This window comes from Dreissena polymorpha, chromosome 3 (genome assembly GCF_020536995.1).
Source record: "Dreissena polymorpha isolate Duluth1 chromosome 3, UMN_Dpol_1.0, whole genome shotgun sequence".
Taxonomy (NCBI): Eukaryota; Metazoa; Mollusca; class Bivalvia; order Myida; family Dreissenidae; genus Dreissena; species Dreissena polymorpha.
In genome coordinates this window covers 12,720,222-12,742,352 of record NC_068357.1, presented here as the reverse complement: position 1 = coordinate 12,742,352, position 22,131 = coordinate 12,720,222, and the positions used below count along the sequence as shown (strand labels likewise).

At 35.4% G+C, this 22,131-nt stretch overlaps 1 protein-coding gene across 1 annotated transcript; it reads left to right on the top strand.

The window, feature by feature from the left end:
- The first annotated feature begins 1,358 nt into the window (after positions 1 to 1,358).
- Positions 1,359 to 21,581, top strand: LOC127873021 (legumain-like). Its single transcript, XM_052416565.1, has 13 exons — positions 1,359 to 1,615; positions 6,824 to 6,921; positions 8,074 to 8,155; positions 8,411 to 8,487; positions 10,253 to 10,328; positions 11,837 to 11,899; positions 12,417 to 12,486; positions 14,428 to 14,546; positions 16,704 to 16,793; positions 17,683 to 17,769; positions 18,333 to 18,449; positions 18,787 to 18,960; positions 20,855 to 21,581. The coding sequence occupies exons 1-13, from the start codon at positions 1,442 to 1,444 to the stop codon at positions 20,963 to 20,965; spliced, it is 1,338 nt and encodes a 445-aa protein (XP_052272525.1). The 5' UTR covers positions 1,359 to 1,441; the 3' UTR covers positions 20,966 to 21,581.
- The last annotated feature ends 550 nt before the right edge of the window (positions 21,582 to 22,131 follow it).

The following is a 22,131-nucleotide window of genomic DNA, read 5'->3' as shown; positions in this document are numbered from 1 at the left end:
GAGTGCGATGCTCAATTGGTTATTAATCACTCGGATGTAAGTTTGTCGCTGAAGAACTCTAAACGTGTTGGGGGGGGGGGGGGTTCTTAACGACGTAATTGTGACTTTTTGCAATAATGTTATATCATGTATTTTAATTGTTATTTTGTATTAACGGATTTCCTTGCTGCTATTTGCGATAATTGTTTACACTTTTGGAGTTACTCTTTAATGTCTCTTATTAAACGTATAAAAAGTGTATGTTTTATCATCACAGAAAGATAGATACAGCCTTTAAACTTTAACATAAATTATACCTTATGGGCTGTGGTTGTACATGTTGCCTGCGGGCGGTCGTTCTCTATGGACACAAGCATTGGTTGCTTATGAACACTTACGGAATTGTTCTTGAAGAAAAAAATCCTTTTTAGCTAAATAACATGTTTATAGAGAAATGTGGTTGCTTTCGGTGAACTGTATACGATGTTTATGCAATTATAGTGGAAAGCAATTACACTTGAAACCAAAGATCCATAAATGCACATAGAATACAATAATTCTTGATAGATCTTTGCTTGAAACAACTGATATCTAATAGCCGTCATAAAACCTGTACTGAAAAAAGCAAAATTAAAGTTTGAACTCTGAATTTGTTGGCAGACCGAGAACGGTTTGTCATTCGTTAATCCTTTAATTCAAAATATAATATGTATCACAATTGTATTTTCGTAAATGAAAATGTTAAATTAAAGGTTTATTGGCCCTTGAATTGCGCATTTTTACTTAAAAATGTGAGCAGAATTTACACTCTTCATACTGGGTTTCTTTTATTTCACTAATATTGGAAAACAAATGCATTTGAAAAAAATGACGTGGTACAACGTAGAACTACGTACATGTACCCTGTGCGTAGCGTAAAAACGTGATACATAGGGAATAACAGGTTACTTCCGCTCGATTGGAATCGTCGGCTCGGGTACTACGGACTTTGAACAAATTCAATACAATTTAAGGTCCTTTTAAATTTGCAAGAGTAGAACTGAGCATTATAAACCCCTCTTTTCCTAAAACTGTATTAAACTATAATGAATTAAGTGACAGTGTTGTATACGCGGCTACCGTTAACGGTTTCGTGATGCTGTATGCCATACAAAGCCAGGCAACTTACCCATTCAGATTCAGGTATGGCTACGCAATTCGATTACATGACAAACAAAGCTCAAGTGAGAACATCTGTGTTCCAGTTTTACTGTCACGGTGTGATGATGATCGTACGAATCTGCATTAATTACAGTTTAATGAATGCTATTGTAATATTGCGCAGTTATCTCCACAAACAAAGATATCAGTTTAATGTAGCCTATCCAGTCATCGGGTCATGTGACATGTGATTTAGTCATGTGATGTAAACATCGTAGGTGCAGTGTTCTCTGGTATATAGTGCGAACTTTCATAGATATTAATGAAATCCCAATTTAAAGCCGAAATGGTAAGAGCTCTCGCTTTGTTGTGCCTGTGTGGTGTAGGCCTAGCGCTCCCGAGAAACGTGTTCGAGTTTGAGCAGCCGAAAAACGGGGGCCAAACATGGGCATTGCTGGTGGCTGGCTCCAATGGGTATTACAACTACAGACATCAGGTAACACTAATCATTATAAAGGCGTATGTGTCATTAATATTAATGATTATCTTACTGGTATTCTCGGGCACTAGTTGAGCAGCCTGTTATAATATTTTCAATATATTGTAATGATTTATTATTTTAATGAATTTATTTTGCTAATTTTATTTATTTTTAATTATTCATTAGGGGAATCAACAAATAACAAGAATTCTCATTACTTTTGAAAATATATAATATTATAATTGATTATTATTATTATGTTTTATTATTAAATAAAGCCTGTTGATACCGAGTGTTGGTGTATTAAGCCCATGTCTTCAAATAATAATAAACAAGATCGATGCAACGTGACAAATCGCGGTGATTCCAAGCGACAAGAAAAATTGGGATGATGTCTCAGCGATTCCACAGTGACCGTTGTGCGATGTATCTCAATGAAAGGCAATCAGCGCGAAACACCGCGAACGGCCGTGATTCACCTTTTTTGCGATTTGCGTTGACAGTTACACTTACATGTAGCTAATACAGTGTACCACTAACATTATTCATTGCAATAATGAGTATAAATCATTGTAAATAACCAAGATAATAGATATTCTGCCCATTGGGAAATTGCAAAAATGACTTCGCACACTGAAATTCGGAAATCCGGTACAAAGATGGCGACGAGGAAATTTGTTTGTTCATGATCGTATTGCATTCAATCTAAATTTAAATTCGCTCGTCCAATGAAATTTGTATCCCATAATGCACTGTACTCTTTACACTTCTGAAAAATGGCACAGACGTATGGTTGTGTTTATGAAATCCTTAAACATATTTATCGTCATACGTCATGTTTAATGTCGTTTTCTCGTAAGTGATGTTGTAATTATATTGGATAATCGGATAAATGTGAACATTAAAAAGCAGTATGTATACAGTTATCTATACATTCAGTTTATATGCTTTAATTGGCCAATTACCGATGTCACCGATATCCACTGCGACCACGGCGAATCGTGGTGAATCACCACAAAATTGCGGGGAATCACCGCAAATATTATATTGCACTCTGGGGACGGCGGAGTGACGAATCACGTGAAATAACAGTGATTTTCCACTCAAAAATCAAACTGTCCACTGTGACTCTGCGAATTAGGCACAAATCACGAGTCGCGTAGTGTATAATTAATTTATTTCCAAAATTATGGATGTCTAGTATATTTATTTCTATATTTAGAATATTTCTTACAGAAATTCCTTTAAGCAAACAGCACAGACCCAGATGAGACGCCGCATCATGCGGCGTCTCATCTGGGTCTAATGCTGTTTGCCCAGGCCTTTTTTCTAGACGCTAAGCATAAATGGGTTTAAGAACGGTATTTGAACTAAGAGATCATGTGGCAGATATTTGGCATGTTTCGGATAACATCCATATGTAGTACCCAACAATGCGCAGTACTTAAAGGATATTTATATTTAAGGTTATATAAACGAGAATATGTTAATATGTAATTTTTTAATTAATTACATCAGTCTGGCCTCCTTGAAACAAAGTCTGTGGCTATCACATTTTTTACCAAGCTATTTTATTCCTCCTTGCATGTTATAACTTGATTGTTGTGTTACACTCATCAAATATATTACATTCCTTAAAAAATACTTGTCATCTATTATATATTATTTATTATGTTTTAATTACTAATAATTGTAAACATATAAAAAAAAGTACTGAACTTATTTTTCCATAATTCTGTATATTAATTCTTATGTTCATACCAAATCTACTGGTAGTTTTATTAACTTTCCTCTGCAATGATGACCATGTACATGTATACATGTATCATCAGTTGACCTCTATATATATTTAACAAACAAACTTCATTACCAAGTACCAGATAGTACATAGCTGTTCCACAGTGTTAATGAAAATGCTAATTGATTATCACAAAAGTAATTTGAAGTCTCGGTCTTATCACTATGGGGTGATTGTAGTTAACAAGAAAACAATTTCTTGATTCAGGATGTGAACTCCTTCAACCATTAATTAAAGCAGTTTTTTATAATAAACTCTAGATAGGCAATTTACTTCATGGGTCAATTGGCTGATAAACATGGTAAAAAGAGCATACATGTATTTGTTTACTTTCAGTTTTAACCCTGAAATATTTTTCTGTATGAGGACAAGTATTTTTTTAATAACATATTAAGCCATTTATGTGCGAATTATTCAAATAAAGGGTTAAACCTTGTTAATATTAACCCGTAACCACTTAGAAACATATTTCGATGTGTTTATTGTCCCTTAGAAAGTTAAATTTAATTAAAGACCTTTCTTACTAAATTCAAGTTTAAGAGGCTTCATTTCAAACTCATAGTTAATGATGGGCAGCAAACAGCATGACACCTGAACAGACTGAGTTACTTACTGATTGCAAAAGCCATTTTCACTTTGCTTCTTATGGAGGAAAGGGTTAAATAATAAACACAATGAGTAACTGTCATATTAAATAAAAGAAAACCTGATCTGTACACATTATTTGTTAACTCTTTCAATGCGGGAACCAAATTTTGAAGGCCTTTGCAAACAGTTTGGATCCAGATGAGACGCCACAGAACGTGGCGTCTCATCAGGATCCAAACTGTTTGCTATTCTGATAATATTCTTTGAAAAAACCCGAAGAAAATGCTAATTTTAGAAATTCAGCAGACAACATTTTAGCAGACAACAAATTTTCCAGCATGCAAAGGGTTAAACAAACCCTACTTTACATAGTTACATACAAATAACACTGGGCTGAGTGAGTGGAAAATCACTCCAACTTGCTCTACAGGAAGAGTGCTGTAACAAACATACATGCAGAATGTTTATGCAAAGTTTATTCAACCACTCTTTTCTGATTAACCTCTTTAACAAAAAAAATATAAACGTTTGGCGCTAGTGTCATTTGTAAATTTGTAAAATTAGACTTATGTATGATATTTGACTCAAGTAGATAGAATGCCAGGTGGAGTGATGGATCTTTATAAACATAAGAATCAGATTATGTACATGCCGATCATGCACCAAATTGGCAATTTATTTTGCATACTATTTTTTTTAAATATTTGCTCCTTGTTAAGAAATTGCATGACATGTGTGAAAGAATTGCAACATTTCATTATCATGGATAAACAAAATACCAATGCCTTATCAGTATCTGCTCCTTGTTCTTTTTCAAAACATCATGTTCTAGAACATGAATGCAGGTCGTGAAAACCTTAGATTGACCAAATGTCATATTGTATTTATGTTCCGAATTTCAGAAGCACCATTTTCCATTTTTATTAATCTTAAACATTGTACACAATAGATCGTAAGAGCAAAAGTCAGTGGACTCTAATATATTGATAAACAGAGCAATTGTTCTAGATTGTGCATACCTTCGTTAAATTCTCTGGGAAGTTCTAAAATTCTTCCATTATTATCTCTGTGATGTTGCCCTGACATGGTCACCGTTTTGTGTGACGGCATGATTGTGCAGTCCAGAAATAAGGTCTGAAGTATGTTATGATATGTCACTTGTAGAGTGATTAAAATAGATGAAATGATTAGGCACTTTCAGGCAATTGGCTTATTGATAAGGCACATTTAGAGCAATTAGGGGTTATCAAATAGAACAGATGATGCCTTTTGATTGTGTCCAAGAACTGAACAGACTAAAGGCCAAAGTCTAACAGCTGTTACTTTGTACACTTGTGGCCAATTTCTGTATCTTTATGTGATATTAACCCTTTCAGCGCTGGAACCAAATTTTCAAGGCCTTTGCAAACAGTTTGGATCCAGATGAGACGCCACAGAACGTGGCGTCTCCTCAGGATCCAAACTGTTTGCTATTCTGATAGTATTCTTTGAAAAAAAAATCGAAGAAAATGCTAATTTTAGAAATTCAGCAGACAACATTTATCAGATGACAAATTTCCCAGCACGCAAAGGGTTAAACATCAGAACTCCTTATTTGGCATCTTTTGTTTTGTGGTCAGACTTGATACTTGTCTTGCACTAAATTGCAAGAGATCAGATTTTCTAAAATTGTAAAGACACATTACTTTTTGTTGTCCGCAGTTAAGTTTTTACCTATCTAACATGATTTACCGGCAATGGACAAAAAGTAGGGGCTATCAAATATAATACACCAAGAGGGTTGCACCACATTATAATGAATAAGTCTTGAATTTATTTCATTTTGAACAAAAGCTCTTATTTGGCAATTTTATTGATGGCAATTTTTATTTTTTTAATACAGGACATTATATTTTATAATTATCTGATACCAACTGTTCCATGAAAGCTTTAACTCTGTGTTAGTCTCCAATATAATTCCCTATACAGATATCAGTCATTATGAAATCAGTATTACATGTATACTGAAACTAAAGGAAACTAAATAGAGATAAAGGTAACTTGTGCGTTTATATTATTAATTGACATGTGATGTTGAAACAGGATGTGCATGTATTGATTCTTGTCTTATGACAAGAAAGAAATAAGCTAGAGCAACATGTGCTTCAGTATGTTCTGGACAGCTCACTTCGATAAGTCTGTATCTCTGTGTATCATACAATGAACATGTAATCTTTTGACCCCCCCCCCCCTCGCCAACATGTACCTCACACACATGATAACTGACTTTTGTGACACAAGTCATGGGAATGCTAATGGTCAAGTTTGATAATTAAGCATTAAGTGTGACTTCATCATTCAATTTTAAAATAACCACAAATGTTCTGCGTATGGTGATGGTGGGTCATGTGCAAGACCTGTGTCTTTATTTGAAAAGTCAAGATCATAGATAAAAGTCATGAGTGCTCAAAATTTAGATTTGATCAGCTTTATACAGCTCATGAAGTCTGTAACTGCATCATTCATTCAACCAGCTATTATGCGCCACAGTTTAATATAAGCTGCTACATTTTAAAGTCTGAATCACCCAGTGGTCTATAACATCATGCTCTTTGTTAATTTTGATATAAAAATGTTGCCCCAAGCATATCTGATAACTACCGGCATACAAGCTGTCAACTAAAATGTAGTGGTTTTAAAGATCTCATTGTTGGGGGAGGGGGAGTGCAGTGCACAAGAACCATTATTCTAAAATGTTGACTGTAGTATATCTTTATGATGACAGTGATGATGGTGAAAATCACAATAATGACTATGATGATGATGACAATTCTGATAAAATGATGATTCTTTAACAGGCTGATGTATGCCACGCCTATCAGATCCTCCACAGTCATGGAATTCCTGATGAGAGAATTGTTGTCATGATGTATGATGACATAGCTCATAATACTGAGTAAGTTTTAATGATGTTATGTGACCCGCGTCATGCAAAAATGGGTCTTATGCCATATGTGGCCAGCGTAGCATTTACACAATCTGATCAGGATCTACGCTGCAAGCAAGGCTGGTCTTGAGCAAGCCTGGATGTGGGTCATATACCTGTGCTTTGCACTATCGTTCCTGTTTAAATAGGCTGACTTTTTTCTCATCAAGGTTATAATATAAGGCTTTAAGCAGTTTATTTATGCAAAATACAGTAGTCCTTACTGATTGTGTAGATTGTGGTACCCAACACAAGTGTTTCAAATGTGCCTTAAGGCATGCAGTTATTTGTATTAAAATGTGGTTATCTATGTAGTATTTTACTATGTCATTGCAGCAATTTTTTCCTTCTTTATTAAGTATTGGAAAACGGCACTTTTCCTTTGGGTAAAAAAATAATAATTTTCCAATGGCTGTCCCAAAATCGAAATAAAGGTTTAAAAAAAAATAAAAAAAATTGTTAAATAAAATGCAACATTTGGTTAATTTCCCTATGCAGCTCTTAGGCTTGAACCTAAGTAAATATAATATTGACAACTTGACAACACTATGTTATCAATTCTAAAGTATTTTTTTGCAACAAATCAAATACACCAATTTCCCAATTTGAAGACTTCACAACGCCAATTTTCCCAATTCAGTTTTTTTTGCACTAATATTTCCCAATTGGGCTGGTGCCAGTACTTTTCCAAAAAGAGAAAAAAAAATGCATTAGTGTGAATTTAAAATATGATCTGAGTTATATTAATTTGTTCAATTGTTTCTAAAATTGTTATCTGTATTGTTTCAGTTTTCAGTGCATTTTCCTATACAATTTATCTGATTTGCCTGGATTTCTTTGGATTGTTCTGAAATTGTGTATGTTGGTACCTTACATGCCGACCTAGCTTGAGATTGAATTTGGGACCAGTTGGGTAAAGGTCACTGTCACTTAAAATATAATACCTTTTATCCGCTTAGTAACTTGAGTTTTGATGAAAGTATTGCACTGAAATAATATGTGTAGAAAGCGTACATTTTTCTTGCTTCTGATTGAAAAATTATGTAAATTAAATTTATAACTTGTACATTGAAAACGTTTTTTTGTGCCCTTGTCATGTTTCTTGTTTATTTTTTCAACCAGGAATCCTGTTAAAAACAACATCATCAACCAGCCAAATGGGCCCAATGTGTACCAGGGTGTGTTGAAGGACTATACAGGCAAGGTATGGGATTGCTTTGTTTTGAGCTCTTATTTAGATAACTACATTGTATATTCATGAACTTTGAAGTTTGAAGAACAACTGTGAAATGGATTCTTTGTGTTTCATAAAAGAAGAAAAAAAACTAATGACCTGCACACTACAATTGCACAATAATCTGTCCTGTTTTTCAACATTATTTCTAGTATACAACTACTCATGTCATACTCCATCTTTTCAAGCTTTTTATATTCCTATTCCATTAATTTTTTCTGGCAGCAAGTGAACCCAGAAACGTTCCTGAGCGTTCTCAAGGGAGAGAAGGACAAGGTCAATGGCGGCAAGGTCATTGACAGGTATGCACTCATTTTAACCCTTTATTGCATAAAACCTAAACAGCCTACAAGTAACTCACATGTCTGTAAAGGTTTTATGCTGTTTGTTGCTCATCAGTATTTAGCGGTGGAAATGAAGCCTTTCAAACCTTTTGAATCGTAATTTTTATTTCATTAACTAAGGAACTACAAATGTGTCGAATTTTGTTTCTGAGTGGTAAAGCATAAAACCTGTCAATAAAAGAGGGAGAGGGAGACATACTGGATTCACCAGTATTGCATTGGTTTGTCAGTCTGTCTTTCTCTCTATCCATCTTTCTGTAAATCACTCAGTCCATTTGTCTTTCCTGTCTATTGAACTCTCTTATGCAATGATGGTCAAAATTTGAACTTGCTTGCTTTGTTCCTTATGGTTTGAAGTTATTCGTGTGCAATTATCAAGATTCCACCTTGCAATTGCTTAATTGGTGTTTTATATGGCCCTTGAATTATGAATAAATCAAAAGCATGATCTATGTATAAATAAATAAAATACACATTTATGTCAGATGATAGATTCATGCTAGTAAAATAATTGTTTTTGTGAATAAAATGTAGTTGTTTTGTTGTAAGAAATTATATTTTGAATGTAATATTACAAGACTGTGGTGTACTGTTGAGTTCTACCACACTTGTTGATTGTGTGACAACAAATTTCCCTTTCCCTGCAGGCTCGTGGAATACAACGTCACTCAATAAACTTGTACTGTACAACCCTCGTTATAACAAACTCTTGTAGTATTCCTTAATTGTTGATTGCCCAAAGATGTCTGTGTATTTCAGCTAACCTTCATCTCTCACATCTACGTTATGAGCCTCACTCTGGGAAAACAGGGTTTAATGCATGTGCCTATTATTGTCCCAGATAAGCCTGTGCAGACAATATCCACTTTTATTGTTGTTTTTTTGTTAACCGAAGGAAAAAACTGGTTATTAGATTGGCAAATGCTGGCCGGTGGAACAAGCTTGTCCCGGCAATAACTTTGTCGGTCATTGTGAGATTTTAAAATCATTTGGCACATTTGTTCACCATCATTAGACGGTGTGTCGCGCGAAAGAATTACGTCGATATCTCCAAGGTCAAGGTCACACTTTGAGTTCAAAGGTCAAAAATGGCCATAAATGAGCTTGTCCGTGCCATAATTTTGTCGTTCTTTGTGAGATTTTAAAAAATTTTGGCACATTTGTTCACCATCATTGGACAGTGTGTCGTGCGAAAGAATTACGTCGATATCTCCAAGGTCAAGGTCATACTTTGAGTTCAAAGGTCAAAAATGGCCATAAATGAACTTGTCCGGGCCATAACTTTGTCGTTCATTGTGAGATTTTAAAATCATTTGGCACATTTGTTCACCATCATTGGACTGTGTGTCGCACGAAATAATTACGTCAATATCTCCAAGGTCAAGGTCACCACGACTAAAATAAATTGATTTTGAATCAAGGGGGGTAATTATGAACAATCAGTAACAATGCACATTTTGAGTTGTCTCCCTTTATCAGAATTTTTTTTTTCAAATTGAAATCAAGGTTACAACGAGTTAAAATAGATTGAATTTGAAACAAGGGGTTAACAATTCACATTTTGAATTGTCTCCCTTTATCAGACTTTTGTTAAAATTAAAAACTTGGTTTTATGACAATTTTGTCCCTTGTTTAAATGTAGTCTCTACTAACCGAAAATCCAGCCAGAGCAGTAAAGTGTTGTCCCTAAGAGTGTGGCTCAAATGTATCTTCTTTATTCCAGCGGTCCCAATGACCATGTGTTTGTTAACTTTGTTGACCATGGAGCACCTGGTATCATTGCTTTCGGCGACGCAACGGTATGTTAGCTGAAAGAATACAATTCTAGGGTTGCATTTCAGTTTGTTCATTGAATACGTGTGAAGGCACATGACATATGTACCAAGTTAACTGAAAAGAATTACAAGCCAATATATTTGTCTTTCATAAAGTAATTTAGGAATGGGGCCAACAGCTTATTGATTAGAAAAAAGCATGCCTTTTTGACTAAACTTTTGAAATGTAGGTTGTTGTTTTTTTATTTCAAATACTATAGAATTGAGAAAATGTGTTTTTAGGATTATATTTGCTACTAGCAACCCTGGGTTCAAATCAAAGAGCTGAATAGGGAGCTAAACTGAAATTAATATTGCAATTAACAAAAAAAATCTTCAACATTCAATTGTGAGACTTTTGAGATTGGGAAATGTGCCGAACTTTGCTTCTCAAAATAACAAAGAATCATGTGTTTTCGTTTTATTTTAGTCAATTAATTTATGTACATACCTATGATAACACTGTATTAGAGGATAAATTGTAAGATAGATTTAAGTATCATTCTAGCTTCTTGCTATTAGGATTTCCTTGTTATATGTTTTATATTTTTCATACATAAGTTATCAACTTCTGAAATGAACAATGTGGAAGCAAGCCTTTAACCGAAGTCCAGGCCTGTGGTGTATAATACAACAAGCCCCAGGCCTGTGGTGTATAATACAACTGCTCTTGTGGAGGATATGAGCCTTTGAAAACAGGCCTTAATGCAAATACGTACATGTAATGTGTTGTCCCAAATTGGACTGTGCAGTCAGCACAGGATACTCTGGAACGACATTCTGCTTGTATGATATTTTTCATTTTAAAGGGGCCTTTTCACGTTTTGGTAAATTGACAAAATTTTTAAAAAGTTGTTTCAGATACGCAAATTTTGGTTTAAGTTATGATATTTGTCAGGAAACAGTAATACTGAACATTAACCATTCTGTAAAATAGCCATTATATGCATCTTTTGGCGATTAAAAAACCTGAAAATTATAAAGCATTGCAACGCAAAACGATTGAATAATTTTGAGAGTTCTGTTTTTGTCGTTATGTTTTGTAAAACTACGAGGTTTGCTTATATGAAGTATAAAATACATCCTTTATTGTATGAGCACGGATGGTCATGTGGTCTAAATAGTAGACTTTTACTCCAGGACTCTAGGGGTAAGTGACTCGAGCCATGTTGAGGATTACTTTTTTTTCTTTTAAATTTATTCTTGATCTTTTACTGGAGCTTTTTAGATCCAATGTTTACATTTATCAATATAAAGCATTTTGTGACAATTTTCAATACATGCCAAAATCTGTGAAAAGGCCTCTTTAAGGCAGGTGGGTAGTGTTTTCCCTGATGAGGATGTGTGGTCTGCACTGGCTCATCTGGTACGACACTTTATACACATGCAGTAAGCCCTGTTTTCCCAGAGCGAGGCTCATATTATTTCTTATGAAACATTTCAATACTTATAAAATAATTTTTATTAATGCCATATTTGTGTTGCGATTACAGCTCAAGGCCAAGCAGCTAATGGATGCCATCAACTTCATGCACGATAACCAAAAATACGCAAAGGTAAGAAATATGCCAAGGTACGAAATATGCCAAGCTGCGAAATATACATTGTGGTTTATTAACCTCTAATTTTCTGTGCATAAATGCATTACCTATACTGTATTACTAATTGTGCTGCTTGAAACATATAGAACTTTTATTGGCCATGTTTTTATTGTTTTTAGCTCGGCTGTTTTCGGAGAAAAACCGAGGTATTGTCATAGCCAGCTTGTCGTCCAACGTCCGCTGTCCGCGTTGTGCTAAAACTTGTTAAGGTTTTGAACATTGGCTCGAAAATCAAAGTGCTTCAATCTACAACTTTGAAACTTCATATGTAGCTGCATATTGATGAGTTCTACATGCCACACCCATTTTTGGGTCACTAGGTCAAATGTCAAGGTCACTGTGACCTCTAAAAACAAATATTCTGACAAGCTTTTATTTATTTAAAAACTGCACCTGCAGCCAAGCGTGGCACCAGTTATGCGTTGCTCTTGTTATTATTATGTGTTAAAAGATGATTTTCTTTGTGTTGCAGCTGGTCTTCTATGTAGAGGCATGTGAGTCTGGATCCATGTTTGAGGACCTCCTGCCCAAGGACATCAATGGTAAGCCTGTATGTTTACTGTATGTTGTGTTGTCTGATTTTGGTAGCTGATGCAAAGCTTATAGTTCTGTCAGAGGTAAACAATTACTATGGGACATTCTTTTTCTGTAGTATTTGTTGGTTATAAAGATGCTGCTGATGGTGCTGGCAGTAATGAAAATCTTGTTGGCGAGTCTAAAAATGGTTTTCAGTGTAATTGAAAACTGTTTTGCTTAATTCCAAAGAATTTCTTAGTGCCATTTACAAAAAAAAACTTACATACTGCCCATGACAAAAAGAATATGATTTTAATTATTATGATAATAATGATGATGGTGTGATGAGAGCTGCTGATAGTGGTGGCATTATGATGATGTGGTTTTTATGGTAATTTGATTTTTTAGCTCACCTCAGCACGTTGTGCTCATGGTGAACTTTTATGATCACCATTTGTCTGTCGTGCATCGTCCATTGTGCGGCGTCAACATTTGCCTTGTTAACTCTCTAGAGACCACATTTATTGTCCAATCTTCATGAAATTTAATCAGAAGATTGGTCTCAATGATATCTTGGACGAGTTCGAAAATGGTTACGTTTGCTTGAAAAACATGGCTGCCAAGGGGCGGGGCATTTTTCCTTATATGGCTATATATGGCTATAGTAAAATCTTGTTTACACTCTAGAGGCCACATTTATTGTCTTATTTTCATGAAACTTGGTCAGAAGATTCATCCCAATAATATCTTGAACGAGTTCGAAAATGATGCCGGTTGGTTGAAAAACATGGCCGCCAGGGGGCGGGGCATTTTTCTATATATGGCTATATTAAAACCTTGTTAACACTCTAGAGGCCACATTTATTTTCTGATCTTCATGAAACTTGCTCAGAAGATTTGTCCCAATGATATCTTGGACGAATTCAAAAATGATGCCCTTTGGTAGAGAAATATGGCCACCAGGGGGCGGGGCATTTTTCCTTATATGACTATAGAAAATCCTTGTTAACACTCTAGAGGCCACATTTATTTTCCGATCTTCATGAAACTTGGTCGGAAGATTTGTCCCAATGATATCTTGGATGAGTTCGAAAATGGTTTTGGTTTTTTAAAAACATGGCCACTCTAGGGGCCACATTTATTGTCCAATCTTCATGAAATATGGTCAGAAGATTTGTCTCATTGATATCTTATATGAGTTCGAAAATGGTTATGTTTGCTTGAAAAACATGGCTGCCAAGGGGCGGGGCATTTTTCCTAATATGGCTATATATGGCTATAGTAAAATCTTGTTAACACTCTAGAGGCCACAGTTATAATCCGATCTTCATGAAACTTGGTCAGAAGATTCATCCCAATAATATCTTGGATGAGTTCAAAAATGATGCCCGTTGGTTGAAAAACATGGTCACCACGGCGGCAGGGCATTTTTCCTTATATGGCTATAGTAAAACCTTGTTAACACTCTAGAGGCCACATTTACTGTCCGATCTTCATGAAACTTGGTCAGAATAATATCTTGGATGAATTCAAAAATGAGGCTGGTTGGTTGAGAAAATGCCTGCCAGGGGGCGGGGCATTTTTCCTTATATGGCTATAGTAAAACCTTCTAGATACATTAAGAGGCCACATTTATTTTACGATCTTCATGAAACTTTGTCAGAAGATTTGTCCCAATAATATCTTGTTATCTCAGGTGAGCGACTTTTGGCCTTTCAAGCCCTCTTGTTTTTCTAACTGGCCAAACTAAGAAAATAATTTCTTACGGCCATGTACCTTGAATACTTACATACTGTCCATGAAAAAAAGACAACAATGTGGAGGATTTCTTAGTGTCCAAAGTTCTAGTGGTGTTGCTGATTATGATGCTGACTATGATAATAAAAACAAATAGAGAAGACACAACATTATGTTGGACAGAAAATAAGTTAAAAAAGTATTCAATTACAAATTCTTTCGCTTGTCAGTGTATGCCACGACAGCCTCCAATGCCCACGAGTCCTCGTATGCCTGCTATTTTGACAAGAAGCGCAAGACATACCTGGGTGACGTATACAGTGTCAAGTGGATGCAGGATTCAGACAAGGTAAGTCATACCTGGGTGACGTATACAGTGTCAAGTGGATGCAGGATTCAGACAAGGTAAGACATACCTGGGTGATGTATACAGTTTCAAGTGGATGCAAGATTCAGACAAGGTAAGTCTTACCTGGGTGGTATATACACTGTCAAGTGGATGCAGGATTCAGACAAGGTAAGACATACCTGGGTAACATATACAGTGTCAAGTGGATGCAGGATTCAGACAAGGTAAGACATACCTGAGTGACGTATACAGTGTCAAGATGATGCAGGATTCAGACAAGGTAAGACATACCTGGGTGACATATACAGGGTCAAGTGGATGCAGGATTCAGACAAGGTAAGACATACCTGGGTGACATATACAGTGTCAAGTGTATGCAGTATTCAGACAAGGTGAGACATACCTGGGCGAGGTATACAGTGTCTAGTGGATCAGGACTCAGACAAGGTAAGACATACCTGGATGACGTATACAGTGTCAAGTTGATGCAGGATTCAGACAAGGTAAAGCATACCTGGGTGAGGTATACAGTGTCTAGTGGATGCAGGATTCAGACAAGGTAAGGCATACCTGGGTGACATATACAGTGTCAAGTGGATGCAGGATTCAGACAAGGTAAGACATACCTGGGTGACGTATACAGTGTCAAGATGATGCAGGATTCAGACAAGGTAAGACATACCTGGGTGACATATACAGGGTCAAGTGGATGCAAGATTCAGACAAGGTGAGACATACCTGGGTGACATATACAGTGTCAAGTGTATGCAGTATTCAGACCAGGTGAGACATACCTGGGCGAGGTATACAGGGTCAAGTGGATCAGGATTCAGACAAGTAAAGACATACCTGGATGACATATACAGTGTCAAGTTGATGCAGGATTCAGACAAGGTAAAGCATACCTGGGTGAGGTATACAGTGTCTAGTGAATGCAGGATTCAGACAAGGTAAGGCATACCTGGGTGACATATACAGTGTCAAGTTGATGCAGGATTCTGACAAGGTGAAAACATGTGGTGTCTTGTTTATTAAATCAATTGTCATTTTTTTAATTTAATGGCCAAAAGATTTTGTTTGTGCTGATGACAAAAGACCAATTATAATTTACCATAAACACTTATTCATTTGAAACATTAATTGATAGTAAAGCTTGTTTTTATTAGAGCTCAAACAGGTCAAACTATTTCTTTGGGTCGGAAAGATGGGTTCAAATGTTAAAAACTATTGAATTTTTGGTAGGTACAGGTTTAAAATAAGTTCATAAACAATATTAAGCTATATTTATTAACCCATTTTCTTTAGTGCTTTACAATTTGATCTGTTTGCCAAATAAAAAATACAGAATGTTAATCTACAAAAAGCAGTAGTATAGACAATCAAATGACAAAAATACTTAAGCATGCAACTATTATTAATTATACACCTAATTGTTGAACATAAATGTTAGTATTGTATGACATGTAGGTCATTCTTTAGACATCATTTACTTGCTCATTGAATTAAAAAGCACCCAACAAGCCAGATTCTTTGTTGACCAATTGTAGACTTAATAATGAAAAACCTCTAAAACTCTCTACAATTTGATGGATCTGTTCAGATTGTTGTTGTATTCAGGAGGATCTGTTGGTATTGTTGTTATACCCCCACAAACGAAGTTTAGGTGGGTATAAAGGAGTGAGCTTGTTTGTCGGTCTGTCTTTAGTTCCGTATTTAGTGTCCGCTCTCTAATTCAAGTTGTTTTCATCCGATCTTCACCAAACTTGGTCAGATGTTATATCTAGATGATGTCTAGGTTAAGTTCGAATATGGGTCATGCTGGGTCAAAAACTAGGTCAGGGGGTCACTTGGTGCATTTTAAACATTCAGCATGGTGTCTGCTCTCTAATTCAAGTAGTTTTCATCCGATCTTCATCCCACTTGGTCAGAAGTTGTGTCTAGATGATGTGTAGGTAAAGTTAAAACATGGGTTATGCTGGGTCAAAAACTAGGTCACGGGGTCACATAGTGCGTTTTAAGCAATTAGCATGGTGTCCGCCGTTTTATGTGAAGACAACATGCAAAATATTCTGTGTCAATGCGGCATGTGGGGGTATTCGTCACTTCTGTGAAAAAGCTCTAATTTTATTCAGTAGAATCTGTTGTTGTTGTTTTCAGGAGGACCTGACGACAGAGACGCTCCAAAAGCAGTTCTTGATCACCAAGAAGGAGACCAACTCCAGCCATGTCATGGAGTACGGGGACCTGGTAGGACTCTTGTATAGAAGCCTTGCTGTAGGTCAACCAGGCTAATCAGGGATATCATGACACTTTCCACTTATTCTGGATTTTTGTTTAGAAGAGACCTCTTTCAAACAAAAATTCCATTGGCATGGAAAGTGTAATTCCTTATTAGCCTGTGAGGACAGCACAGGCTAATCTGGATTGACACTTCTGGATTATGAAATACGCCCTAAAAACGAGGCTCATATAATTGGCAGATTAACCTTTGGGAGAAGTGGTCAAGTGGTAGGCCCTAGACTAAGGTAACAAAGGATCCTTGGTTCCAATCAATTTTTTTCAAAAAAAGAATTCTCTTTAGCAAGAAATTTTCAGAAACATTTGATTCTGTCTTTACATGTGTTTTCAGTGGGTACATTGGAGTGAATTAATACAACATTCTGTGCCTTTATATTATCAAAAGCGTTAAGTTGGTTGACAATGTTCTTTAAGGTACAAATTATAAAATAGACAATTAACATGACTAATCAATAGATGGATGTGGCATACATAACCTTTCCAGCTTTATCAGATGACTATTATTCTTGCGAATTAACCCTTGACCTCTTAGATATGTATTTTATGCATTTGTAGTCCTTTAAAGAGTTACATTTAATTAAATACCTTTCTTACTAAATTCAAGTTTTAAAGGCTTCATTTCCAACCAATAGTTATGTACATTTTGGTCAACCAAGCATTTTCTTTCATAGAGTGAACAATGCCTTTTATAAAAATGTGACAGTTCTCAGAGCAATAAACACGATTTTTGTTCATATTTAGTTTTTGCCAAATTATGTTGTCTTAAATTTGAGTCCACAGGCAGCAGATTAAAACAAAACAATAAAAGGAGAATCAATTTAAAACATATTTATTGCAGACAATAGGCCAGATGACAGTTGCTGAATTCCAAGGGACTCAGATGGGCCCTGCTAGAAATGATGACCCAACAGACACAGACTACTGCGTAAGTAAATTTTTCATAAGTGCAGTGTTCTTCCAAATAAGAGAATAACAGATGATTAAAGTCGTTACCATAACTCACTACATATACTTATGTCAGTAATTAACACCTACCCTGCTTGAATCAGATCAAGGGCGAGAATGGCAGAAGAGAAAATTTGGGCCTCATTCTGAGAAAACTGGGCTTATCAGGAATGACACTTTATACTTTTATGATATATTTCGTTAACAGAATGTTTCTTCTTTAGTTATAAGCAAAAATCTAGGCGGAAGTGTCATCCCTGATTAGCTTGTGCGGATTGCACCGTCTAATCTAGGATGACATTTAACGCACATGCATTAAACCCTCTTTTCACAGAGAACAGCCTAATTATGTGGTCAGGTCTGGGATTCAAACTCACTATCATTGGATTGAAGGTCTAGAGCTCTACCAAATGAGCTAGTGTATCCAAGTCCCAAATGAGAGGTTGTTTAAAAGAATCTCTTCACCTATTGGCACATGATGATTCCTAAAGAGCCTTTATATATTTCTTTTTTTCTAATCCCAAAGCAACTCTTCACTTTTAGACTGACAAGGTGAAGTCAGAGGATGTTCCACTGGAGATCCTCCGTAGAAGTCTCGACCTTGTGGAGACCAAACAGGAAGCTGCGGAGATCCAGAGAAAGATTGAAGAGATCCTTCAGGTGTGAAAACACTATTATGCATTTTGGTTACTTGGAGTCAATATTAAATCAGAGAAAAAAAGGTGATAATTGGTTACGTTAATTGTTTTTTAGAACAATCCTACCTTGAAGTTTGCTTAAGTGATACTTGATCTTGAAAATCATCAAATAAGGAGGAATCGGTGATCCTTGCCAAAGTATAGGTATTTTTATGCAAAATAACTGATGATGTTTTATTTTCTATCCATCTTTCACAATGGACACTCATCAGTATGTATTTGAATAATTATATCTATATTGCATTTGTACAATTTTCAGTTCCAGTTTAATCAAACATTATATTCCTTGATATCCACAGGAGAGGAAAATAGTTGACGAGACAGTGAAAGCCATTGTGGCCACGGCAACCAGTAACCACCTGCTGACGAGCTCGGTGACGGAGAGGAGACACAACATCAAGCAGTGGGACTGTTACGAGGAGGTTGTGGAACTGCTACAGACCACATGTGACACGCAGCTCAACATTCCTGTTGTGAGTAATTGTACAGATCTTGCCAACCAATTGATAGACTTCAGTCTAAAAATAAACAATATTCTTACAACTGGTATGTGCTAAGCTACTGGAAAGTCAAGTCTTGTCTAGTCCAGCATGGCAGTTAACACCAATAATTATAAAATACAGTGTTAAGAACTCTTTGTTTATAATATAAGAAGCATTTTAAGCTTCTTTATATGCAAACTCTGAGAGTTGTATTATTGAGTCCAAGACTATTCTTTATTCTATTAGTCTAAGAAAATGTGGATGAATATGGGCCAAACATTTCAGTTGTGAGATTTATCACACCAGGGCCTGAAGGAAAGAATAGTGTAAGCAAGTATACAAATACATATATACAGGCTAAAATTGGTGCTTACGTCATAAAGATATTTTTTAAAACATGATATTACATACTATAGAGTTGTGTTCTGAGAAAACTTGGCATAATGCATGTGTGTGAAGTGTCGTCCCAGATTAGCCTATGCAGTCTGCACAGGCTAATCAGGGACGACACTTTCTGCTTTTATGACATTTTTAGTTTAAATGAAGTCTCTCCTCAGCAAAAATCCAATTAAGGCGGAAAGTGTCGTTCCTGATTAGCCTGTGCGGACTGCACAGGCTTATCTGGGACTACTCTTAACGCAGATGCATTAAGCCCAGTTTTCTCAAAACGCGACTCTATAGGTGTTAACTGCCATACTAGAGTTGCCTTTCAAGTTGTTTTAGTACATTACAGTTTAAAGGATATTCCTAAACTTTAAACTTAAGTCTCAGAATTGGTTGATGAATACATGTATGAGTCCAGATGGATATTGCATTTTCTTCATTTATGAAGAACCAGGTCTAGCATTCACCACATCTATAGGTATTACATAAGGAAATATCATCAAACTTATAAAATTCCTGAAGTGACTTGCAATTTTTATGCCCCTGGATCGAATGATCGGGGGTATATTGTTTTTGGCCTGTCTGTCTGTCATTGTGTGTGTCTGTCACAAAACTTTAACCTTGGTCATATCTTTTGCAATATTGAAGATAGCAACTTGATATTTGGCACACATGTGTATGGCATGGAGCTGCACATTTTGAGTGGTGAAAGGTCAAGGTCATCCTTCATAGTCAACGGTCAAATATATGGCTACAAAGCGCAGTAAGGGGCATTGTGTTTTGCAAACACAGCTCTTGTTTAGATTAAAATCTATAAAGAAAATATATATTGCTAAAAATATTGATATTTCATTCTTTTGTATGCAGAAAATTTTGGATTTCTCTAAAAAAATATGACCTGCAATTTAAAGATTTGTTTTAGGAGCTTTGGGAATCCCATTTCAGATGAAAATCACCATATTTAGTTAATTTGTCATTGTGCAATTGCTGCTCACATTTTCTAGTTTTACATTCAATGATTCACATATTCGTACCAAAATATTGAGAAAATATGGATGAAGTAGGAAAATACCAAGTCACATTGTGACTTAGAACCATTGTAGCATCTAAACTCTGTGTTTGTTGTTACTTCTCTACTAACTTTACATGAAGTTATCTTAAAAATGCAGTCTTTGGTCACAATATGTGGACTGATGTAATGAAAACATTTTGTGAAAAAAAGTCTGATTTCAAGCCAGTCTAGTGAATTTCAGGGTAACATGGTTGCTATGGCAATGATGACTGCCATGTGACAAGGAGGTGTTGAGCTTGCTAGAAATATTGAAATGATCTCATCAAAAATTCTCCAAGTATATTTATAAGGATTCAAATATGTCTCAAGTCGCCTGTTTCTCCCCAAAGAAGCAAACCTGAATCAATTGGTAAAACTTAAATGTTTAAGTTATCATCAACAGTTATTGAAATGAAACATTTGAAACTCTTTCAACTTTTGCCGTTTCAGAATGACTATGCACTCAGGAAGCTGTACATGTTTGTAAACATGTGCGAGATGAACATCCCAAGGGAGGCCATCCACTCTTCAATTCAGAAGGTTTGCAAGCCAGAGCTGTGAATTCCACCTTGATATGTCAAACAATGAACTGTGTTGTTCTCGTCAATTAAAGGAATTCAATTTGTTAGAATAAATACAGCATCTTTTGAAATAGATATACATAGAAAAAATCAGAATATAAAACATCTATTGCTTATTATTTTTTATTTTTTTACAATACTTATAGTTTATTTGTATTAACTTCAGCTGAAAGGTTGTATTTTTAATTTAATGTACAGAAAAATGTGCACTCCAAATATTTTTCGTTTTTGGTGCTTTATTTTGTTATGTAATTTTTATTGTGATTCTTAATATGTTGTACTTGTAAGTCAAATGTAATAAGTTGTAAATATAAACTATATTTTATTGAACATTATCACACACTTATGAATATAAATAAATGTTTCGGTTGTTTAATATTAGCAAACGCAGAGGTATCTGCATGCAAGCTTTTGTAGTTTATTTCAAAGAAGTATTTTATCTGGATTATATCAATAAATGATAAAACAATATTGTGATAATACTCAAAAAGAAGGTGAATTTAAGGTAGGTTGTAAAAAATATAGTTATTCAAAATGACATTGTATGAATGGTTAAAATGTGTTATATTTTATTAATAAAAAAAATATAAAAAGTATATTGGGTTACTTTAAACTTCTTTTCAAGTGAGTGACAACGTCAAGGATAGCCTATTTCTACTTTTCAATCAATCTTAAAAAGCAACCAGTCATGACAATCCATGATAAACGGGTCTCAATCTGTGAAAGTTCATAACTGATATTTAAGGAATGATTTCAAGGTCGCTGTGGTGTAGTGGATATGGTGTCCGCCTAGCGACAGGGAGGTCATGGGTTCGATCCCCACTGCAGGAGCGTTCATTAGATTTCCCCCATAAACACCAAGTACTGGTTCTAGTCCCAGGAAACGGACTCGAGAGCGTTTCAAATAAGCCTAAGGCTTTCTATGCAATCGAGCTAAAATAAATATGTTTAAACTAAGGAATGATGGGTAATTATGGTAAAGGACAATGTTGAGAAAAATTTACTCTTTATAGACTTTCTGGTTTTTCTTAGAATCAGATGTTAAATAACCTCATAAGGCGTCTGTTTTAATCTTTTCAGTTTTATTCAAACTATGAATGAATGAGGCATTTCACTGATATTTAATGAAATATGGTAAGGTAATGC